The 25,869-nt window shown below is 42.6% G+C and overlaps 2 protein-coding genes across 2 annotated transcripts; both read left to right on the top strand.

Annotated features, from left to right (window-relative positions):
* Positions 1-6,044: 6,044 nt before the first annotated feature.
* LOC106605212 (potassium voltage-gated channel subfamily G member 3) lies at positions 6,045-15,886 on the top strand. Its single transcript, XM_014200617.2, has 2 exons — positions 6,045-6,993; positions 10,869-15,886. The coding sequence occupies exons 1-2, from the start codon at positions 6,338-6,340 to the stop codon at positions 11,512-11,514; spliced, it is 1,302 nt and encodes a 433-aa protein (XP_014056092.1). The 5' UTR covers positions 6,045-6,337; the 3' UTR covers positions 11,515-15,886.
* A 6,495-nt stretch (positions 15,887-22,381) lies between these two features.
* Positions 22,382-25,557, top strand: LOC106605225 (cytochrome c oxidase subunit 7A-related protein, mitochondrial). The gene is made up of 3 exons (XM_014200640.2): positions 22,382-22,968; positions 24,122-24,256; positions 24,645-25,557. The coding sequence occupies exons 1-3, from the start codon at positions 22,900-22,902 to the stop codon at positions 24,780-24,782; spliced, it is 342 nt and encodes a 113-aa protein (XP_014056115.1). The 5' UTR covers positions 22,382-22,899; the 3' UTR covers positions 24,783-25,557.
* Positions 25,558-25,869: the final 312 nt, after the last annotated feature.

Genomic DNA, 25,869 nt, shown 5'->3' on the forward strand with positions numbered 1-25,869 from the left:
TTGTTATGGCCTTTCCAGCTCTGAGTGCTAGTCACTCAAATAGATACATCTCACAACCTAAACTGTTTGCTTTGGGTGTCCCCGTCGGACCTACGGGCCCTGGGCCAGTGGTAGAACCCCCTGTTATTGAAAAGAGCCCTTCAATTTGTGAATCTTCAAGAAACAAGACGTTGTGTTGCGTATTGCACACAGCGTTTAACCCCGCACCTGAAAAAACCGACCACCCCATCCGACTACTTTGTCCCTTTCTCTCAAAAGTCCCTGTAGGTCTTCTACACTAAAATCTCTCACACCCAAATATTTCTCCTCTACTCTCTTCACTGCCTTTGCATAACAATCTTTCTGCCCCACTCAAACTCTGGCACTCTCAACCTGTCTCTTTTTCATAGGGCACTTCGGATCCCCAGTTGTGGATCCCCAGCACAGTGCTTCCTCTATCCCAACTTTACACTCTGACTTGTGCTTTGCTCCTGAGAGCAAAGCACAACATAGGTTGAGCCCCGAGACGCGTGCCGCTCAGCGCCCACTGCCTCTGAGAGGAGGACGCACAAAAAATCCAAACAATTCCACTTCTCGAAACCTTCACAGATTTAACCGATCCCAGTTTGCCCTTGACCCAGCCTGAAACAACATACAGGTTGGCACTTTTTCCCAAAATCTCACTCCTACCAGTCCAAAATCATCTCTGGACTCCAAAACTGGAAGTGTGCACCACACCTGTCGCCGCAGGTACTTCATCCCGGTCTGGCTCAACTTCACAGCACTCTCTACTGCCAATCGACTCAAGGTTCTCAAGAGAGCAAGTAGATTTATAGGTCATTTCTCTTGATTTGTATTCAGGAAATGAAGTTTTGCGCTCCGGAAATGTAGGTCTGTACTTAAAACCATTTTAAAGTTTGGGCATCATTGCACGTCCGCTTGCTCCTCCAGGATTCGTGGGACCCTTCTTCTTTAAATTGGGTGATCGCAGCTAACTGAAAGGTGCATACACCGCCACCTGGTAAGGGGCTCCCATGGACCACCAATTGGCACAGTCAATTGGCACATGCACATTTACGCAGCTTCATTAAATAGTACCCGCAAAACACCAGTCACAACATCAACAGTGAAGAGGCGACTCCGCAATGCTGGCCTTCTAGGCAGAGTTGCAAAGAAAAAGCCATATCTCAGACTGGCTAATAAAAAGAAAAGATTAAGATGGGGAAAATAACATTAGACAGAGGAACTCTGCCTAGAAGGCCAGCATCCTGGAGTCGCCTATTCACTGTTGACATTGAGACTGGTGTTTTGCGGGTATTATTTAATGAAGCTGCCAGTTGAGGACTTGTGAGGCGTCTGTTTCTCAAACAAGACACTCTAATGTACTTGGCCTCTTGCTCAGTTGTGCACCGGGGCCTCCCACTCCTCTTTCATTTCTCAGAACAAGAATAGACTGACGAGTTTCAAAAGAAAGTTATTTGTTTCAAGCCATTTTGAGCTTGTAATCGAACCCACAAATGCTGAGGCTCCAGATACTCAACTAGTCTAAAGGCCAGTTGGATTGCTTCTTTAATCAGGACAACAGTTTTCAGCTGTGCTAACATAATTGCAAAAGGGTTTTCTAATGATCAATTAGCCTTTTAAAATGATAAACTTGGATTAGCTAACACAACGTGCCATTGGAGCACAGGAGTGATGGTTGCTGATAATGGGCGTATGTGCGCCTACGCAGGGTCGAAAATCAGATATCAACTTTGGAGGGGACAATTAAATGAAATTTTCTCAAGAGCAATTCCTGAGGGGGACACCAAAAGTAGTGCTGTAACACATAGCCTACATTGTAATATGGTAAATGTATATTGAGGAACCAAAGAAATAAGGTGTTTGCCGTACTTCTAACTACCGGTACCCAAAACTACACAACTAATCACAACAGCAATACCATTGCCTTTAACACATTTTTGAAAGAAAAGCCTTTTTTTTGTCCATTAAAATAACATCGAATTGATCAGAAATACATTGTAGACATTGTCAATGTTGTAAATGACCATTGTAGCTGAAAACGGCTGATTTTTAAAATGGAATATCTACGTAGGCGCAGGGGCGGAAATCCCGGGGGGGACGGAGGGGACACGACCCCCCCATCCTGGGAAAAATATGATTTGTCCCCCCCAATATATCACTGAGACATAACTATGTAATTTAAATAATATTAATAATACGCAATGAAAGCAATTGTGCTGATTAAAGACACTTAATAGCGCGTTTCTAAGTTTCAAAAGATTGCGACCCCCCACCCTTTGCCTCACAATGGTTTGATCCACTGCCAGTTCCTTTGTTGGCAAGGTAACAGTGGGGTCATGTCTACTGTCTGAAAGGCACTCAATGAACGTAACTGACGTGAGGTTAATCTAGTCAATCGCGCACACACACTAGCTGAATATGCAGAGCTAGCGCGCAAATATGAATTATTAAGCTAGCTAGTACCTATTCCATTTATGTGGCGTCGTCAAAGATGGAATCTTTGCTATCGTCAATTTATTCCAAGATCAGCATGCAGATGATGTAAGTTAGTGCTTCAAAGTCCCTGTGATAAGGTTAGCGATAAACTGAAGTCCAAACTGAACAGAACTACACTCTCTTCTACCATTGTCTTAAATATATTTAATGGTCTCGTTGCAAAAGCTAAATTGTCGCAAGGGAACTTTTATTTATTTATTTTATTTCACCTTTTAACCCGGGTAGCAAAGATTATAGCAAACACCACTGAAACTGAATTGGTGCTCGCTAGCTTTGCAAATTCAGCTATTGTTGGAAGCCAGCCAATATGAAACAAACTATTAAAATTACAAAAGGTTGCAGCATATGTTGTGTAAATGGTGAACTCATACAGCTGTCAACTCTTGTCATTTTAATCCGTTTCACATTTGCTAGCTACCTTTTAGATCGAAGCCCAAATAGAATGATAGAGGATAAGATGATAGAAGCCCATCTCCTACTGTAAATAACCTACACACTGTGTGTGTGTGTGTAGCCAGCCAGCCAGCCAGGTAGAAAAATGGCAGAAAAATAAAAGACGGACATCAGAGTATTTTTCAGTACACAAAAACGCATAGTAAGAACCCTAGTAGCCTAATATCTCAAAGACTAGTTGATAAAATGTTCATAAGAAAGAAATGAAATTCTAATGGAAATGTTTCACAATGATGTCATTAGGCAGAGCAGGCAACAGAAGGCACACAGACAGCAGAGTTGGGGACAGATATGCAGGGACAGACTGGCAGAGACAGGGAGTCTCAGGTAAGTTGGAGTCTTTGTTTGGCAACAGTATGAAAGGTTCAAATTTTTTAGACTTGTAAAATAGGAACATAATTGGAAAATTCCATGGATACCCCCACTCTCAACTTAAACTGGTGACTGATTTTCTTTCAAAAACAAGGACATTTTTAAGTGACCCCAAACTTTTGAACAGTGGTGTATATCATAAACAACAGTTTTACATAAACACACACTTCAATAACTTGTGCCATAACTTCTACTTTAAGTAACATTCATGAAGTAATTCACCCCCGCGATAATTCATCACTTTGGTTATTCACTTCAACCAATAAATGTTCCTCGATGGCTCGTTCATGTGAATGGGCATATTGGAAGACATCATGTCAGTAGGGATGGGATTTTGTAAATGTGTTATATTGTTATATTGTATCATGAGAAACGGATCACAAAGGTGCAATGTATATAATTCATGATGTTTAGTTGAGTGGAAAATGTAGGCTTTGATGACGGTAATTGCTTAATTAATTACTGTTTGGTATGTTCTGATGGGAGGGGCTCCCCCTACACAAGGAGCCTCTCTTTCAGTTCAAAGGGGGGACCATTTTGGATTGAGCTGTTGATGGGGCAGCATTGTTTTCAGCTGTCCCATAATGTATACTTTTGATGGCAGTATTGTTGTTTTTCTTCCGGATTCACAGCTGTCCATAATGTATACTTTTGATGGCAGTACTGTTGTTTTTCTTCCGGATTCACTACGTAAATAAGCACCCTTGCACAGAAGCACATTTGCGGCGCCGCCATCTTTTTATTTGATAGAGGTTAGATTTTTTTTGTTTAGCCTTCTGGCCTACTCTACGTGACAATACCTATAACCATTAAATAGGATTCTCTCAGGAACAGGTGCCGATTCGTCGCTATTCAACAATGGTGCTGAATCTCCAAGCATTCTGCAGCTTGTAGTTTGCGAATGCCTACAAATGTCACATCCACTGTATTTTTCCGGGAGGTCTCTTGAACTGTGGCAACATGCTCCCTCTAGCTGTGATTCTGTTAAAGACAAATACACTACATCACCAAAAGTATGTGGACACCTGCTCGTCGAACCTCTCATTCCAAAATTATGGGCATGAATATGGAGTTTCCCCCCACCTCTTTGCTATACCAGCCCCCACTCCTCTCACCAAAAGTAAGTGGACAGTTGCTAGTCAAACATCTCATTCCAAAATCAAGGATATTAATATGGAGTTGCCCCCCCACCCCTTTGCTATAACAGCCCCCACTCTTCTGGAAAGGCTTTCCACTAGATATTGGAACATTGCTGCTGGGACTTGCTTCTATTTAGCCACAAGAGCATTAGTGAGATTGGGCACTGATTTTCAGCGATTAGGCCTGGCTCGCAGTCAGTGTTCCAATTCATCCCAAAGGTATTCGATGGGTTGAGGTCAGGACTCTGTGCAGGTGAGTCAAGTTCTTCCACACCAATCTCGAAAAACCATTTCTGTATGGATCTCGCTTTGTGTACAGGGGCATTGTTATGCTGAAACAGGAAAGGGCCTTCCCCAAACTGTTGCCACAATGTTGGAAGCATAGAATTGTCTAGAATGTAATTTTATGCTGTAGCGCTAAGATTTCCCTTCACTGGAACTAAGGGGCCTTGCCCGAACCATGAAAAACAGCCCCAGATCATTATTCCTCCTCCACCAAACTTTACAGTTGGCAATATGCATTGGGCCAGGTAGCGTTTTCCTGGCATCCGCCAAACTCAGATTTGTCCGTCAGACTGACAGATGGGGAAGCGTGATTCGTCACTCCAGAGAACGTGTTTCCACTGCTCCAGATTCCAATGGCCAAGCTTTACACCATTCCAGCCGAGTGGCATTGCGCATGGTGATCTTAGGCTTGTGTGCGGCTGCTCGGCCTTTAATTAAGTTCCCTACGAGCAGTTATTGTGCTCATGTTGCTTCCAGAGGCAGTTTGGAACTCTAGTGAACGTTGCAACCGAGGACAGATTATTTTTATGGGCTACGCGCTTCAGCACTTGGCGGTCCCGTTCTGTGAGCTTGTGCGGCTTACCACTTTGTGGCTGAGCCATCATTGCTCCTAGACATTTTCAATTCACAATAACAGCGCTTACAGTTGACCGGGCAGCCCTATCAGGGCAGAAATTTGACAAAATGACTTGTTGGAAAGGTGGCCTCCTATGACGTTGCCAAGTTGAAAGTCACTAAGCTCTACAGTACTGCCATTCTACTGACCTATGGAGGGCATGGCTGTGTGCTCGAATTTATACACGTGTCAGCAAACTGTGTGGCTGAAAAAGCCAAATCTACTAATTTGAAAGGGTGTCCACACAGTGTATCTCAGGTTTCTGAAGAGGAGAGCAATCATCCGTGACCGTGGCCCTTAGAAGATGAATTACCCGAAACATTGTAATAAACGTGGTGCTGCATATTGATGAAATACTTAAGTTACCATATGCCAATTTAATGAGAAGTACTTTTGTCAAAAAGCACATATGGGCTCACGGACTAGAAGTGATTAGGCCTATATTATTAATCATTTTACAGATAAAACGGAATACTATCGATTAACTCATAAAATGTGAAATAAATATATCCTGCTTGTGTAGAGGGTGGATCCCGTGGATCGTTTGCAATACATCGCGTGTCTTAAAGTGTGTGTGTGTGTGTGTGTGTGTGTGCGTGTGTGTGTGTGTGCGTGTGCGTGACATCACTACTGGGATCTGCACCCGGAGGACTAGTTTGGACACTGAGTAGAGCGGAACAACAGGCGCTCAGAACACCAGTGCGATGTCGCGCAAGGCTTGAGTAGCGCGCTCTGTTACATAGTCCTCACGACACAACTCCAGTCGTCCAGATATATCTCTGTCAGAACAAGGAAAATGACGAAAAAGCTTGTAATAACGGCCAAACGCAATAGGGACGTATTGACTCCAATATTGGATTTGGAGAGGAATAAAGCACGATGGTTTTATAAGAAACTGGTGCCTTTTGGCGCTGTATAAAACGCACAGGGTGTCTTTTTCAGTACTCTACAAACACCTGTCAACAGCTGAAAGATGAAGTTTGGGAAGAGCATCTGTATCCTTAATGTGGGTGGCACAAAATATGCGTTCTCTAAGGAGGTGATAAAAGATTTCCCTCTGAGTAGAGTGAGCCGTTTGCACAAATGCGCCTCGGAGAAAGAAGTACTGGAAGTGTGCGACGACTATGATCGGGAACGGAACGAGTTTTTCTTTGATAGACACTCCGAGGCTTTTTGTTTCATCATGCTGTACGTGAAGTACGGGAAGCTACGGTTCGTCCCGCAGATGTGCGAGCTGTCATTCTACAACGAGATGATTTACTGGGGGCTGGAGAGCTCACACTTGGAGTTTTGCTGCCAGCGGAGACTGGATGATAGGATGTCCGACTCCTACATTCATTTCTCCGAAGAGGAAGACAAACTCAACGAAGAAATGAGGGGCGAGACTTTGGTGACTCGAGTGGTCACAGAGAGAGAGGATTCAAAGTGGCTGGAGAGAATGAGAAGGACTTTTGATGAACCGACTTCATCAGTCGCAGCACAAATCTTAGCTTCAGTGTCCGTTATATTTGTTATAGTGTCCATGGTGATGCTTTGTGCGAGTACTTTGCCAGATTGGAAAACCTCTGAGAACAACAGTGTGGTGGTGGAGCACAGGTACAATCCAGACTCTTTAGAGCATCCATCCGGGTATATATATGTCCTATCTTTTTATATTTTTTAAAATATTTCCCCGTTATTTGATTGTCTGCAATGTCGTACATGCTTATATGCCCTACTTCTCAGTATGGACCTCAAGAGATGCACAACGTGTTATTTATGCTGCTGTGAAGTACATTTTACCCATACACATTTGCAGGGCCGGCTCCAGGCATAAGCGACATAAGCAGTCGCTTAGGGTCCCTGGCCGCTAGGGGGCCACCGAACCCCAAAAAAACTCAATTGGGGTCTCAACTTACTGTTGAGAGTTAGAATAGTTGAATACACAAGGTGTAACTTCGAAATCTGGTTATGGATCAGCAGTTTTTTTATTATTGCTTTATAAGTCACTGACAGTCACTCAATTATCCATGTCAGCTAACAATTGCTAGATTGGTAAATTAGTTTAGCCAGTTATCTAATCATGGCTGAATACAGACCGTGCTCAGTGGCCCTGACCTCAAGGGGGCCCTCAGTGATGTTTTTTTATCATTCTCACTTAGATATCATTGATATGGTATAAGTCATGGCAAAATGAGTAGAATTGCAGAAAATTTGCTTTAAAAAATAATAATAATAAATACACACCGTGGCAAAATGGGTAGAATTGCAGGAAATGTGCTTTAAAACGGCAACATTTTCTCTACGACCCATGGCAAAATGTGTAGCTTTGCAGGATTTTTTTTTTCTCTCCGTCATCAAGAGGGGAGCCATTAAGGGGGGCCTCACAACCAAATCATGCTTAGGGCCCCCAAAAGTCTAGATTCGGTTCTGCACATCTGTATCTTTTAGAACTCATGCTAATTTAGAAGTTTGTATTGTTGTATTATGCATATGATACAATCTCAAAATCTCAGGGGTGTATTAGGCCTACTACACCAGTCCTGACTACAGCTGTCCCGGTGGGGAAGGGGACCAGAGGAGGTGCTGAGTGTTTAACAAAGTTAAATGTCAAGGGAGCTTCTGGTCTGATCTTACCAAGTGAACAACACATTTCATGTGGCAAAGTCTCCATTTTCTATGTCGGCCAATTGTCATTACAGTATGACATATTACACACTGTTAGCTTAAAGGTATTCAAACTAAATGTTCATTGCCATAAGCACCACTGTCCCTTGCACTATTTTCGTTTTTGTCTCTGAGTTCTCAATTGTTATGCATTTTATCTTTCAGCACTAACACGTCATAGTCTTTAACGCAAGAGAGGCTGAAGAACTTCACAAGTAGGAGCGTTGCCTCTCTTGTAACAGACAATACATGTTTACAGTGATGCAGTTAGATTAAGGCAGGAAATGTATCATGAGTTGTTACTGTTTTTGCTCCCTTTTTGGATAAGCGTGTACAGTATGTATCGCTAACTGTCCTAGGTGCTGATTTTAGTGGCATCCGACAGTACCTGTCCAAGGTGCTGTTTTTTTGTGGCATTCTACACTAGACCTACAGTACCTGGCCAATGTACGAATTTTAGTGGTAGCCTACTACAATATTCAGGCCTGTCCATTTTGAACGTGCTGATTCCTGGGAGAGTAGGCCTACTATTGTCATAGGAGACCATCAAGGAGGCAGATGATAATAACAATGTATTGCTGTTTCTTGGTGTAATACACTGTCAGTCTCATGTCTACTTTTTTTTTAAAGAATTTTGATGTTTTGATGGAGATTAGAACATACATCAATCAAATTTAGCCATTTATCAATACATATAACTGTGTCAGCCAATACTTCTGTCCATTTGTCTACAGAGCTGTTTGTCAACCCTTTCTTGTCTGCTCTCACTCTGCTCTTTAACCTGTGTGTCTGTCTTGTATCCATGACTGCCACGCGGACCACTCTCAAGGTATTGGTACCTGAAAGGCACCCAACAGTATCAGTGTGTGTGTGTGTGTGTGTGTGTGCGTGCATACAATTGTAGGTAATGCAGGTAGGTGTTGTTCTAAGTAAATGGTGGGAGGTTATGGTTGTACCTGATTTACTTCCCTTTTAAATGGGCAAATGTTGTATTAAAGTGAGCAGGACATCACAAGGTAATACAGTAAAGGGGACTTCCATTCTACTCAAACTACTTTGGATGTACTGAGCCCTTGCACCAAGCCCTCACCTGAATGCAAATTACAAAAGTTTATATTTGGTCAAAATGAAATATTTGTCAGCATATCATTGACCCAAGGCAAGAATGCTTTATGTATAGCAGGTTGGGAAAAAATGACTAATTGATGATAGCGACAGTGACCCCTCAACATCACCACAAAACAATTATGTGAGATTATTCAGTGTATAATTTATAGCTGGAAAATATGAACAACATATGAATCAATATTGCATTCATTGAGAAAGGTCATCATAAATGAGATGTCATGTTGTATGAGATATCCGAATTCATTCATATCAGCATTTGAGAACAGCATATTTTTGATAGACTACACTGTAACTGGCTTTTGAATGGCTGACCGCAATCCCTCGTTACAGCCCTACCTTTACATGGAACCTTTGTGTCAGCCTGTCCTCCCCCTCTCTAAACTTAATAGGCATGCTCAGGGCTCAGTCTCAACCAGGTCTGACTTGCCTTTAATTCATGGTAGAATTGAGGGAAAAGAAGCCTCCAAAATCCCTGATCAGTATGCTTCTACCATCCTCTTTCCCTGGAGCTGCAATACATCTGTCCGTATTCCTTAAAGTCCCCTCAAAGCCCTCAAGGCCCAGGAATGGCCTCGGAATCAAATGAATGTCGAAAAACGTGCATGCCAGTTTCGTTTGTCATTTGTTGCTGTTACAGTGCCTTCAGAAAGTATTCAAACCCCTTGACTTTTTCCACATTTTGTTGTGTTACAGCCTGAATTTAAAATCAATTAAATTGAGACTTTGTGTCACTGGCCTACACACAATACCCCATAATGTCAATGTGAAATTATGTTTTTAGAACATTTTACAAATGAATTCTAAATGAAAATCTGAAATATCTTGAGTCAATAAGTATTCAACTCCTTTGTTGCAGCAAGACTAAATAAGTTCAGGAGTAAAAATGAGCTTAACAAGTCAGTTGCGTGCAATAATAGTGTTTAACATGATTTTTGAATGACTACCTCATTGCTGTACCCCACACATACAATTATCTGTAAGGTCCCTCAGTCGAGCAGTGAATTTCAAACACAGATTAAACCACAAAGACTAGAAAGGTTTTCCAATGCCTCGCAAAGAAAGGCACCTATTGGTAGATGGGTAAAAATAAATCTGACATTGAATATCTCTTAGAGCATGGTGAAGTTATTAAATCATTGCATGTAGAAAAAACTATAATACTGTAAATTACAACCTGACCTTAAAAGGCAGAATATCTTCTGCATGTTCTGGAATTAAATTACAACAGGATTACGTTGTGAAAGTGTCTATATTGCATATAGTGTCAATAAGGCATAAGGCTCCAAGAATATAGCCTACCAGCTGTTTGAGAGTGAAGCTTTATGAGTTATTAATGTGGTGAGACTGAAGCGTGCTATGAGTCGCTGGTCAATCAAGACCCACTATCGATATAGTAAAACAGTGTTGTATAAGGGATTGACGGCTCTCTTCTTCAATAGAACTTCACTCTCCCACTGCTCCTACATTCTAAGAAAATTTCACCCAATGAATAGACCCTAACGCTCAATAAACCCTTTAAGGAGCCCTTCAGTGAAAATGTTCTAACTGGAAACAAAATGGGTTCTACCTTGAACCAAAAAGGTTTCTGCTACCCCGATAGCCGTAGCTACTTTTTTCTCTTACGATTGTAATGTCTGCAGTCCATTGCTTGTAGATATAGTGTGTATACCTGTAGTGGAATCCCCTTCTCTCCTTCTTGCGTTAACTCTGCCTGGTTCTCCCACCCACAGGATCATCGAGGCTGTGTGTATCAGCTGGTTCACCGCCGAGTGCATCGTGCGCTTCATCGTGTCACGGAATAAGTGCGAGTTTGTCAAACGGCCCCTCAACATCATCGACCTACTAGCCATCACGCCCTACTACATCTCCATCTCCATGACGATGCTGACAGGCGAGAACTCGCAGCTGCAGCGGGCGGGTGTCACCCTGCGTGTCCTGCGCATGATGCGCATCTTCTGGGTGATCAAGCTGGCCCGTCATTTCCTGGGCCTGCAGACTCTAGGGCTGACACTGAGGCGCTGCTACCGGGAGATGGTGATGCTGCTGCTGTTCATCTGCGTGCCCATGGCCATATTCAGTGCTCTAGCCCAGCTGCTGGAGCATGGCCTGGACTTAGAGTCGCCCAACGAGGACTTCTCCAGCATCCCTGCCGCCTGCTGGTGGGTTATTATCTCCATGACCACTGTGGGCTATGGAGACATGTACCCCATCACCGTGCCTGGGCGAGTGCTGGGTGGACTGTGCGTGGTGAGCGGCATCGTGCTCCTGGCACTACCCATCACCTTCATCTACCACAGCTTCGTGCAGTGCTACCATGAGCTCAAGTTCCGCTCGGCCCGCTGCACGCGGAGCCTGTCCGCAGAGTTTCTCAACTGAGGGACCACTGACGTTGCAGGAGGGTTACTACTCCCCGACACCTCTTCAGAGACCTCCGTCCAACCCTAGAACTGTGTATTTATCTGAAACGTGGCCTCTTTCATTGTCTCGCACATATTTTGTTGATGTATCCCTCATCTTTGAACATCAGTTGCTGTGGTTATGGGTTTTGAGGTTTGCATACAGCACAGCCTTCAGCCTTCAACAGTAAAGTCCAAGTAAGAAGTAATGGAACCTGATGGGAACTAGGACAGTTTCCACGGCTGCCATGGTGACAGTGGTTTTCGGGGCAGAGGGCATCTGGATCATGTCAGACCAGACAGAGGCCTTCACGTACTGTGGATTACACTGCTGGCTGGCATTCTTCTCTTCTCATATGGCGACATGCAACAAAAGGGATTTGAGTTTTAATGTCATTTTCAATCCCACTCCCTGACAGTGGCACAGTGTGGGAGATGGAAGGTAGAATTTCACTTCTCTTTCTTAGATCATTTATTTCTAGTATTCCGTCGGCCAGTGAGTGAACAATAATGCATTTCAAAGAACCAAAGTGTATCAGTACAGTGTACACTGTATGTTCCCTTTAATCTTTCACTGCAATGCTCACCTTTCTGCTTTTATCTTGCATACACAAACCTGACAGATATAAAGAGCACATCACTTTGTGAATTTGAATGAGCCTATTTACAACTCAAACATGGTCACATTCTAAACCTATTGCCTATTCCCCCTGAAAACCAACCAATGCAAAATGGCTATGAAATGTATTTGTCGCAAAAACCAAGGGGGAGGGGTTTAACAAGAATGAGTACAATATTGTGTGGGTCTGTCAGCTCAGCTGTGTAGGCAGGTCTGTAATGTGGAACACCGAGCCACAGAGCGAGAGTGTGTCATGGAGAGACGGGTGGTTCGGCTGACACTGTGCAGTGTAGTGAGGAGAGGGCATGCATGCCTCAGCCTCGGGAGCACTGCGAGTCTTCTGACTGGAGGAGTGTAACCATTTGTGGCTGGTGTCAAAACCTTGGTAGCCTCTGCCTGTTACAACAAAGGCACTCGGCATGCCCATCCCCACCACCCTCCTCAGTGCTGTATGTCAAAACCACCACAGCCTTGGTAGGCACTCCTCTCAATGTTGTTGTCTGGCCCACCTGCTTCTCCTCGACATACTGTCGACGCCATGTTTGAGTGGCTGGTGTGATGCATTCCGCCTCCTCTCCTGCCAGAGTGAATTCGGTTGAATCTGAAAAGCTTTCATCATGCCTTCACTCATTTCTATGGTGGGGTTTTGGGAATCAGATCCTCAAGTGTTCTCTTCACATCAGCCTGCTTCAGGGTATACAACCTGTTATCGCTAACAAGCACCATCTCTCTTCTCTCAGATTGTCGATAGCTGTGTTTGCTCTAGCACTTGGTTTTAGTATTTGCTAACAGAATCTGTATTTTGAACCAAAGCAGTTTTATATCTTCCGGAAGCACTTTATATAGTGGGAGCATTTGACAGTTCATCAAGTCAGTGACGAATGTATATGGGCCTTATTGTGTGTTCTATTTCAGGGTTTCTCGAACTCGGTCCCGTTAGTTTTTTTTTTGCCCTAGGACCACACAGCTGATTCAAATAAGCAACTCATCATCAAGCTTTGATTATTTGAAATCAGATGTGTAGTGCTAGGGCAAAAAACAAAATGTGCACCCAAGGGGGGCCCAGGACCGAGTTTGAGAAACCCTGGTCTATTTGATGTGCTTGGTAGTCACCGCTGGGAATACCAGTCTAATTGTACTAGTAATGCTGGTTCTGTTGATACAGATTTGGTGTTCCTATGCTTTGTCCTCAGTGTAATGGTTTCCACTGGCTGCAGACAGCCCCATCTGCTCTCTCTGATCTGCCCTGGCTTTTATTTGGCTGCTTTTCCAAACACAGCAGTCACAATAATTTAACTGTGTTGAATATGTTGAATATTGATGGGATAAGATTGATTAAACTCGAGCCTCCCGAGTGGCGCAGCAGTCTAGGCATCACTATAGGTCTGGGTTTGATCCCGGGCTGGGTGCACAATTGGCCCACGTCCTCCGGGTTAGGGGAGGGTTTGGGATGTCCGCATCCCATCATGCTCTAGCGACTCCCTGTGGCGGGCTGGCCGTATGCATGCTGACTTCAGTCGCCAGATGTACGGTGTTTCCTCCGACACATTGGTGCGGTTGGCTTCTGGGTTAAGGGAGCAGTATGTCAAGAAGCAGTGCAGCTTGGCGGGGTTGTGTTTCGGAGGACACATGGCTCTCGACCTTTGCCTCTCCTGAGTTCGTACGGGAGTTGCAGCGATGGGACAAGACTGTAACTACCAATTGGGGAGAAAATTATATATAAGATTGATTGAACTCGTTTTTTCAGACCGTACTTTTTGGGAATCAGGCACTTGAAAGAGAAAAGCCTTGACTAGACTTAGTTGACCTTTGAAAAAATGTGACTTGCATTATGTTAGCATGAAGGGAAAGGAATAAGGGTGTTGTTCAGAGGTATTGCAATAATATTATGGCAAATGTCTCCAGGAGAAGAGTTGGTCAAAACCAACACACAGAATGAGGTGCAATATCACACCAAAGGGCCTGATATTCGAGAGGAAACAACTTAAGTATTCACTTTGAGAGCGCGAGTACACAATGAGTTTTGAACCTGAAGGGAACTGGCAGGTTCAAACCTGAACGTAGCCTATCCCTGTCAGCAACAAGACCCTCCTCATCTACGGGAATAATTTACTATCACTTTCTCTTGTCAACATTCACACCGACATTTAATTATCTCTGCTCTCAGTAAAAGACTCCCAGGAAGTCACATTGCTCCACGGCAATGAGGATTTATATATCTGACCAGCCTACTTTTCCCTGACAGAAATCCACATCAGTCAGATCTCCCTGGATTCCACTCCACTTAAGCGAATATTTCCACAAGATTCATCAGGGATTCTAACTGCTGCAGGGGGGACTGAGACTCTGACACCATAAAAAATCCAAGCCACATATAGACTACAATAGCTGGATTTTCTCTAACCATACTCTCTCCCTCTTCTTAGTCTGTTTGTCTCTCTGTCCCTCTTTCTTTCTCTCTCTCACATGCACACACGCACGCACGCACACATGCACGCACGCACACACACACACACACACACAAAACGTCCCAGTGGTCACTACTTATGAGGCTCTTACCTGGGAGTGCCCATAACATGCTTAACCAACAACGGAGTTGATTTCACATGTATTTTGCCAATCAAAACTGCACATATTAAAAGTCAGAAAGTTCACCATGAAGGAAATGTCAGAGTAAATCCATTGTCACACATCTAAATCAAAGTGGGATTACAAGACAAATCAGGCAATAAAAACACATTTCGAGGAGATTGAACATGGTTCACTGGTTATAAGACCATTGAGTGACCTATTTAATGTATTTCTGACACCCTGTCACTGACATTGCTCTACTCAATGAAATGTACAAATATTCCACACCCCCACTCAGTGCAATCTTGATATTTGGACTGGGAACATATTACGTAAGTATCTCTGTTGTCATCACAATATGTATTTTGACATTGGACTAAAACTGTGAAAATGAATGCGAAGTGTGTGACAAGTAAATGTGGACCACTAGTGAGTTTGATCCCTTGTGAAATGAACGCTTCTGGAAAAGTTGCTGTTGTGTGGAGGATCAGGTATAAGGCAATGTGATTTTTGTTTTGTTGGAAGAAATGTTGTATTTCTGAATTTAGTATTTAAGAATAACTAAAGAATATTTCCACTACTGTAAACCATCGTAGGACATATTTCCGTGCTCACGTTGGATGTAGTGGGGGCAAAAGTGACCCCACATTTGTTACAAGACTTGATAAATAGTGACATTTCAGACAGGACCTGCAACTTCTGGATACTCTACAGTACTTTGTCACACCGAAACACCTTCTGTGGGCACCTTTAGCATATTGCTGCTTCAATAGAATGTACAATTGAAACAGTGCATAGGATATCTTTTGAAAAAATTGTTGTTTATGCAAGCCATATCTCCAAAATGATTATTGTTTTTTCCCTTATTTTTTATGAAACCAGCTATTTTGTATAGAGCTTATGTTGTTTACATATATAATGGTTATATGGTTGTATATAAATAAAGCTAATCTGTCTAATCTGTACGTTTGTCTGACTAGATTTAGGCGTACATACCTGTACACGTTTGAGTTTACTTTACAATATCATAGTGGGGTAACACACATATTAGCCTCATATTCATAATTTTTAATGCAAAATACAGTAAGTAATTCATTTCAATGGAACCAATTTTATTTAATATATTACTTTAAATAACAAATAAAACATTGTTCAAGGAGAACGTTTTTGGGTGATTGTATTTTTGACTCTGCATCTTAATTTACAGAGATACTTTGGGATTTTGTCAATTAAACCCTTTGTCTACTTCCCCTGTGTGAAGTTTAAAGGAAATTGATAACTAGCGTTAGCACAATGACTGGCCTTCTATGAAAGGACGTCTATGGTAACAGCTGTTAGCATTGGCTCGTGAAACCTCCTAACTTCATACAGGACGCAGAGACATAAAAATGGTATCCACAAGTTCAGCTGACTCTGGGGAAGTAGATAAAAGGCTTCATTGCCAAAATGTGGAAGTATCCCTTTAACCAGGTAGTTGGCTGAAGTTGGCTGAAGGAACACATTTCCATTTATCACCACAACCTTGAGAAGAGTTCCATCAGAGAAGGGGTCCAATGAGTTGGGGATGATTAAGTGGCCATGATATAGGGGAAGATTAGGGATCCCTACTCTTGTGACAGCACCATGACATTTGGTCATGACCAGATTCAGTATTTAGGTCTGTCCCCAATCATGAGGGTGACCACCAGTCCAGATGCATTGCCAACGGCAAGACAATGGACGCATTCCCATGCTCAGACATTGCATGCTTCAACCAATGGTTGCGTGCCACGTCATCGACTGTGCAGTCGGGCACAAGATTGCTATAACATATGGGATGCGTTCCCCTGCTCAGACGTTGCATAGATCAGCCAATGGTTGCGTGCCATGTCATCGACTTTGTCATCGACTAACTGATTGCAATAACATATGTGTTTTGCTGACATGTAAAATACCTATCCAGGCGTTGTATGATCTGGCAGGCATTAGCAATGCCTGGGCAGAGGAACGTGCCATGATGTGGTTGGCTGATATGTAAAATACCTATCAAGGCGTTGTATGATCTGGCATGTGTCAGAAACGCAGGGGCAGACGAACGTGCCCAACACCAGCAACATCTAGTCGAGGGCTCTCCAACCCTGTTCTTGAAGAGCTACACTCCTGTAGGTTTTGATCCAACCCTAGTTGTAACTAACCTCATTGTGTCACGGTTGTCAAAAGGAGGAGCGGACCAAAGTGCAGCGGGTGTGTCGTTCCACGTTTTATTTATACTGTGAAACTACGCAATACATAAATAAACTGAATGACAAAAAAACAACAAACCGTGACACAGAGGTGAAACATACACAACTCAAAATAAATCTCCCACAAACCCAGGTGGAAAAAAACCCTACTTCAGTATGATCTCCAATTAGAGACAACGAGGACCAGCTGCCTCTAATTGGAGATCATCCCAAACAAAACCAACATAGAAATACAAAGCTAAAACATGAACATAGAAATACAAAACATAGAAAAACACCCCCTGTCACGCCCTGACCTACTGTACCATAGAAAATAACATCTTACTATGGTCAGGACGTGACACATTGAGCTTATCAACCAGCAAATTATTACAATTTAATTATTTGTTACTGCTCTTTAATTATTTGTTACTTTTATTTGTTACTTTTTGGGGGGGTATTTTTCTCGAAACTGGTTAAGGGCTTGTAAGTAAGCATTTCACTGTAAGGTCTACACCTGTTTTCGGCGCATGTGACAAATAACATTTGATTTGATTTTTTGATTAGGGTTGGAGTGAAAACCTACAGGACGGAAGCTCTCCAGGAACAGGGTTGGAGAGCCCTGATCCAGTCACTTTCACAGCATATTGCAGGAGGATATGTGGACTCACTCAGGTTCTGCTGATGATAAAAGATGGGCAATGGTTCCAATAATTTTGGGTATTATATTCTCTATAGTCAATGACAGAGCCAGTGAGTATAAACATGCTGTAGCAGCTTCTTACCTAAATAAGATTTATTTATTACTTGATTTAATTATGACCACACTACATCTATCTTATTCCTACCCAAAGGGAACACCTGGAATGTCTTATGGTTGGAGAAGGCAAGCTTGCAGGTCTACTGCAGTATCTGAGCCCTCTCTTCAGCTAACCGCTCCGGTTCGTGGTTTAACTTCGCCGTATGAACATGAGCTCAGACAGGTAGGCTGCGAAGTCGAAAGGCACTCAGGGATGCACCGCTTGTAGACTGGTCACACGGTGATGGCGGTGAGAAGTGAGGATGCGGCGATGGAGGATATGGAGAGATGGTTGGAGAAGCAACAGCTGTGCTGGAATTTGATCAATATGGCTAATAGTTGGGATGAAATAGATCGGGAAGATGAGGATGAATGGTCTGTAGTGTAGAGTAATAGGAAAATGAGAGAAAGAGGTAAGTGAAGTAAAACTAGCCCGGTTCATCTGTATTTACATTTATTAGGGATCCCCATTAGCTGCTGCCAATGCAGCAGCTAATCTTCCTGGGGTGCAAACACATTAAGGCACTTACATTACAAATGAAACAAAAGATAAAACAGTACATCAACAATACAGCTCCCGAGTGGCGCAGCTGTCTAAGGCACTGCATCTCAGTGCCAAAGGCATCACTACAGACACCCTGGTTCGAATCCATGCATCAGTTGTCCTGCATCAGTTACCTGATGTTGAATAGAGTCCCATGTAGTCATGGCTCTATGTAGTACAGTGCGCCTCCCATAGTCTGTTCTGGACTTGGGGATTGTGAAAAGACCTCTGGTGGCATGTCTTGGGGGGTATGCATGGGTGTCTGTACTGTGTGCTAGTAGTTTAAACAGATAGCTCGGTGCATCCCTAATTGTCAAAGACTCCAGCCCCCCTAGTCATAGACTGTTCTCTCAGCAAGCGGTACCGGAGCGCCAAGTCTAGGTCCAAGAGGCTTCTAAACAGCTTCTACCCCCAAGCCATAAGACTCCTGATCATCTAATCAAATGGCAACCCGGACTATATTCCTCCCCCAACCACCCTCTTCTACGCTGCTGCTACTCTCTGTTATTATCTATACATAGTCACTTTAATAACTCCACCTACCTGTACATATTACCTCAACACCGGTGCCCCCGCACATTTACTCTCTACCGGTACCCCCTGTATATAGCTTCGCTATTGTTATTTTACTGCTGCTCTTTAATTATTTGTTATTTTTATTTCTAACTTTTTTTTTTGTATTTTTCTTAAAACTGCATTGTTGGTTATTAAGGGCTTGTAAGTAAGTATTTCACTGTTGTATTCGGCGCATGTGACAAATGCACCGAATACAAATGCGCCGATTTGATTTCAATAGTTATTATTCAGCTTGTCCCGACGGTGTCCAAGGTGTTTAGATTTCCTCACCCACGCCTCTAGTACACGCCAATTGTAACTTTCTTCAGGTAGTGATACCTACTTCCCGGAGAGTAGTTAAGGTATAGGTGCCTAATAATTTGGTCAGAGGACCTGATACCTGCTATTAATAAAAACCATACTGAAGCATCTGCTATTTACTACTGGAGAATACGGGAGACCTAATGTCTTATACCAGCGTCACGCTTCAAATATCACTGTTGTTGACAACACACGTTATGAGAATTACTCATTGATTACTATTTCCACATAATTTGTCACGGTTCCCTGTCGCAATAGGGCATTAACCTTCTATTGCCCATCCACATTCCCACTCACTGACAATGTTTCATCTTTAAACACAGATATCCTCGGATATCTCCTATTCTACACCGTATGCACTTCCTTCCTTTGTCCTTCTACATGGACTACTTCTCTACAAGTTACCGTGCTAGAACACAAGCATGACAATTTATCCAAAAACACACGTATGGCCTCACGGCCACCACAGCTGGGCTTTCACCCCCCACCTTGCGGGTCTAACAGAGAACCAACCCCACTCGGGATTTACCTCCTAGGACTTACCCTCCTCAGGGACCACCCTGCTCGGGCTTACCTTCCGGGACTTACCCTATACCATAAATCTACGACTGGTTGTAACACAATGGGACTTCTGAATAAGCTCAGGCTTTCTAGGTCCGTATCCTATCATTTGTATTCAGCCTACAACTCTCATCTCCCCAAGATGTCAGAATGAGTGGTAACAGGTGTCGGAACTGTGCCTACCTTGTTTTTGGAGCCGGCTCTTGCTCCACTGATTCGGACTCTAAATCGTGGTGAATCCTGCCATCAACGCCAACTGTTTGTTCAGAACCTAACAGAGTAAAACTCAAACGAACGACTAGAAAAAGCTCAAACCAAGCTTATTCACCCCAGTGGTTGCCTCAGCTGCAAGCACATATAGCACATGATCAAACAAGCATTTATATGTCAAGATGAGACTAGGGGTTTAACTTTTCAGAACTGCTATTTGTTCCCCACTTCTGCCTAAATGTTGTGCTGTTGTCTTCGCAGTCTGCTAGCAGTTCCTCTTCATCATTGCTACCAACACACAAACAGAGTGAGTTAGCTATATCGACAATTCTATTTTTAGTAATGGAATGTTTTCCAGACAAGGGTGGAATAGATGGCTACCAGATTGAGCTACACTTATTTGCTAACATTAATTAACGTTAGTCAAAGAACGAACAAACAAACATGTTCACTCTGCTGAAGTTACCAGTGTAGCAGTGACTACCATGGCATAGGCTATATTGATTGACAGTGTGTATCCAAAAGTTAGCTATATGATTTAGCTGATGGCTGTCAGAGTTCAATACAGGCCTGTAATGTTAGCTAGCTAACTTACCTAGTCCAGCTAGGCTAGCATGCTAGCTAACATTACATTACCTCTGATCGAGAATCTTCTGTTTGTTGTGAAGGGGAAAAAACGATAGCATCACATCACTTCTTAGCTGTCATCGAAATGGTTTCTTTCTGATAATCTTTGGTCACTGTAAGCATCATTCTTGATAGCTGCAAGCCACTGGCAGCATCGGGGTAAATCTCTGCTAGGTAAAACAGTGAAAGATAGCTCATTTTTTGCGCTTGTTTGTAATTAGCACAGCCAGACACACAACACCACATGGGTATGATGACAAACGTTGCCTAGAGAAGTTCTGAGATTAATGTGTGTTGGTCATTCAAAGTAAACAATTATCCAACTTCGTAGGCACGCCCCATCTACCTAGCAGGGTGGTATCTGCATTTGTTGGACTTTGTGGTTCACTATGAACAGCCGAATACACTGGAAGTCAAAACTTCCCGATCCTACCAGTGAAATTATAATGCACCCGTTCTAGCTTGTGGTTTGGACGTAACGTTGCTAATATAGTGACTTCATGCTGTGGCAGAACCAGGGTGAAATTTCCCTTTCAAGTGAACTTTCAAACTTTCATATTCATAATCTCCAGCACCACCTCAACATCAACATATGTGAAAATGGCACGTTTCTATGTTTTATAGTTAAAAAGATACAGGAAGATAAGTGTTTCCAATGACATCATAAATTAATCAGTAGGCAATCAGTAGGCAATGCCTACTCGCAATTGGTCAAAATCACACAATGCATGAGTGGTGCAGCGGTCTAAGGCACTGCATCGCAGTGCTGTGGCTCCACTACAGCCTGGGGTTTGATTCCAGACTGTATCACAGCCGGCCGTGACCGGGAGCCCCATAGGGCAATGCACAATTGGCCCAGCGCTGTCCAGGTTAGGGGAGGGTTTGGCTGGGGGGCTTTCCTTGGCTCATCGTGCTCTAGCGACTCCTTGTGGTGGGCCGGGCGCCTGCAAGTTGACTTTTATCTTCAGTTGAACGGTGTTTCCTTCGAAACATTGGTGCAGCTGGCTTCAGGGTTAAGCGAGCATTGTATTAAGAAGCAGCACAGCATGGCGGGTCATGTTTCGGATGATGTCTCGACCTTCGCCTCTGCTGAGCCAATTGCGGAGTTGCAGCAATGACACAAGGTCGTAACCAGCAATTGGATATCATGAAATTTGGGAGAAAAAATTGGGTAAATTTACAACAACAACAAAAAGCATGATGAACACCGATGTCATTGGAAAAACATATCTTCCTCTTTCTTTTTTACTAAAAAACATAAACGCACCATTTTTACATATGTTGATGTTGTGGTGCTGGAGATGATGAAGTTGAAAAAATGGTGTAGTTTCCCTTTAAAGAAAATGTTCAAGGAATGGGGCTAGAGAGGCCCAGATATAATCACTAGTGCTTCTAATAGTCCTGCCATGGTTTCGAAGCCTGTTCAGAAATCTTGCTTCCATAAATGTGCTGTGTCAAAGGACACTTTGATAATAAGTAAAATTCACTTCATAGCTTTCATTGGAAAGGTTATCAACACGACTCAGAATGTGGAAAGCAGAAATACCAGGTTGAACATAGTAACAGAGTTACAGTATTAGGGGTAACAAGTGACTGTCTACATGTTTTTTTGAATGCTGAATAATCCTAAAGATGGATTGTCTCATCATGATAGAGGGAAAGTTTGAAGAGGTTGGATGGAGTTGGGGGGGGGGGGTTGTTAGAAGTTAGTAGGGATGTACTTGTTTATTAATCTTAGTACAGAATTAGGCAAACCATGATCGATTGCACACTCCAGCACAATAGGTGGCGGAATGCACATTAAACGTTTGTTTATGCACTGCCATTATACCACAGAAGAAGAAGAAGAAGAAGAAGAAGAAGAAGAAGAAGAAGAAGAAGAAAAAGAAGAACCTCCATATGAAATTTGTTATGGGTGCGTTCGTAAATTGCCTCCAGTGTGTCAGAGTGGGCTGTGGGTCTTTTGTAAATTCAGAACGTTTTGCTCTCGGAGCGTTCAGCTCTGGCTGAAGAGTAGGCTTGATCCGAGCGTCTGATCTCACAAAAGCAGTCAAGCTAGCTAACTGGCTAGACACAAATGAGAGAACCTCACTCTGGCCATTGTACTTGTTATCTACAGAGTTAGTGACTGTAACTGTGCTGCTGGCAACAACTGAATTACTTGTTTTGCCTACGTTTACTGACACCCGTCAGATTCAGCATAGTGAATTTTCGAACGCACCCTCTAATCAGGCATAATTGAGCCAGCCAACCTGTATGGTCATTTCGTGGTCCTTCTTCCCGAGTGACCAACGACGAGAAATCCGTGATCCGACCTTTTTCCGTGTATGTTATTTTTGTTTAGTTAGCCAAGTAAAATGTACTACAAGTTAAATGCAGTTACACAAAGACTTGTCCAATCGTCACCGAGTGCTTACAACCCTCAGGTGAGAACAGAAAGCATGTCTAGCAGGCAGCCAAAGATGTAAAAGTGCAGCAGTGACCGTCACGTTGTTGACCACCTGACGTTAGCTAATTTACACCGTTTCAATTTGGCTAAGCAAACACATGTAGCTATGTATGGATTTACACAACAATATATATTGATTTATAACAATTAACTGGCTAGCTTGTTGTGGTTGGCTAAGGCGACTCGACTGATAAAGATAACTAACTAGGCTCTTTGCTAACAGCGTTAGCTAGTAAGCTGCTGCGGTTAACGCTGTAAACGTTAGTTAACTAGCAGCGTTTTGTTGCAGAGACATTCTAGATTATCAGCGGTAGATGAACTACTAAACATAACTATAATCTATAAAGTTAGTTAACGTTAGCCCCCACCCACACGTCCTGATAGATACATGTTGACCTTTATCAGTCAGTGGGTTACGTTCACTTATTAACGTTATACACAAGCTTGGCAGTATAGTAAAGTACTTAAGTAAAAATACTTAAGTACTAAAGTCGTTTACTTTTTCTTCACTACGTTGCTAACGAAAATGATGTATTTTTTACTATACATTTTCCCAGACACCTAAAGTACTAGTTACATTTTGAATGCTTAGCAGGAACATGGTCCAATTCACACACTTATCAAGAGAACATCCCTGGTCATCCCTACTGCCTCTGATCTGACGGACTCACTAAACTCATGTTTAGTTTAGAAATTATGTCTGAGTTGTAGCTTGCCCCTGGCTATCGTAAATAAAAAATGAGAAAATGTGGCCATCTGCTTTACTTTAATGAATTTAATTATTTATACTTGTACTTTTACTTTTGATACTTAAGTACATTGTAGCAATTACATTTGTTTTATACTTAAGTATATTTAAAACCAAATACTTGTAGACTTTTACTCAAGTAGTATTTTACTGGGTGACTTTCATTTTACTGGGGTCATTTTCTATTAAGGTATTTTACTTTTACTCAAGTATGACAATTGTGTACTTTTTCCCACCACTGCAACTTGGGTTTGTGGACTATGTCTAGTGAGTAACTATTGTTTGAATGCATAGTACATGGTGTGATAGTAACTACATTAGCTATATTGTCTACGTGTTTGGGTCATGTGGTATTCAGTCTAAAGTTCTGTTGCCTCTCAAGGGATTGCGGATAACAGTGCCCACTCAGCCTCCCCCAATGATCTTTGCCACACCCACCAAATATGTGTCAGAGGCAGGGAACATGGTGGAGTACCTGGGACACAACAAAGTCCCTGACCTACAGAAACTCTTCCAGGTACAGACACATTTCTCTAACCTTTGTTTGACCTAGACCCTGTTTTATATATTATCGGCTTCCTAGGGTCATTGGGGTTTTAATGAAAAATTGTTAAGCTTGTGTGGCAGTTTTCCCTACTTGACCTTGGTGTGTTTGGTTCGAAGATACAACGATAATATACTCCTGTGGTAATTTACTTTGATAACCATGAACTTTCACTGCCAAAATGTACTTGCACTGATAAAGTTAAAATCCTACTGCTAGAAAGTTACTCCTTATCTGTCCCTGCAGAGAAGTTGTGAGCAGAGATAAAGTTTGGACTTAAATAAACAATGACATGTCTCAGGATTTCGAGTTGGGAATTGCTATCAAATATCTCATTCTCTTTGTACTGTCTACATTGCAGAAGTCTGATGGTGTCCCTGTGCACCTGAAGGGAGGCCTGATGGACAAGATGCTGTACAGGACTACCATGGCCCTGACCATCGGTGGGACCCTCTACTGCCTGATGGCTCTCTACATCGCTGCCCAGCCTCGGAAGTGATCAGCTTCCTCCTCTTCAAGGGTCCAGCAGGATTCTATATTATTCAGATTAGGAGCAATAATGTGGATAATGATTATGCTCACTGTCGGTCAAGGAAAAGGATTGCTTTACCCCTCAAAAGTATATATTACCCCTCCATGTCTTAGTATTGCCTAGTTTCATGTTAGGGTTCCCTTCTGCAAGATTTCATCAGACTCAAATAATCTCTTGTTTGTAAAATGGAGGAGAAATCTAGTTTATCACTACTGCTGGCCCATCTTACTGGCTCTGTTTATGTGTGCTTGTGCAAGTTGTACATGTGTATCTCTACTGACGTTTCAGTAAGTTTCCTATACAACCAGTACCATTTCAGTGGTTCAATAACTACAACTGCTGATCAACAATCTAAAAATAACATCAGTCTGACCATGTTTTCTGTCAGCGCCACGTATGTGTTTGGAAAGGATTTGGGGTCTCATGTATGAAGTTAGGTTCTCTTTTGTTTGGACGAGTGAGTGGACAGGGCTAGCACCTTTCAAAGCTAACAATGAGGTGGTACTTCAAGTTGTGTGATCATTAGTGAGTGTCTGTAATAATACTCTGAACGTCCCTATGTTATGGTGCAGAGGTTCTGAGTTGTCATTTAGGCTGTGTCTTAACTGACAATGTCCTGTAAAAAGAGTGCACGCATAGTGGATTGCAAGGAGTATCCGACAAGTCATAATTTTGTCTTGGGGATAATAAAGTACATTCTGTTTGTAAATCATAACAAAATTAAAGAAATCATTTTTTTTTTCATCTGGTAACTCAATGAAGGGCTATCTAACTATTGTAGGAATAGCTGACCTAGAAATGGGATATTCCTCATAGCAGGATCTATGACTTTGCATGCTACTTGGACATCCTAGTTCAACTGGTAATTTATTTACCGTGTCAGGTTTTTATTCTCCAAGTCACTTCAGCCCAATTAGAAATGTATATGTGAGTCTTTTTATACTGAAAATGTAATATTTTACAAGACCTTGACTAATGGGCGGTATCAAGGTGAAGCAGAGATCTTGTTGATCGATCTTTGCTTTATTCTTGATTTTTACAATCGGTACAATAG

This window comes from Salmo salar, chromosome ssa01, assembly GCF_905237065.1.
Source record: "Salmo salar chromosome ssa01, Ssal_v3.1, whole genome shotgun sequence".
Classification (NCBI taxonomy): domain Eukaryota; kingdom Metazoa; phylum Chordata; class Actinopteri; order Salmoniformes; family Salmonidae; genus Salmo; species Salmo salar.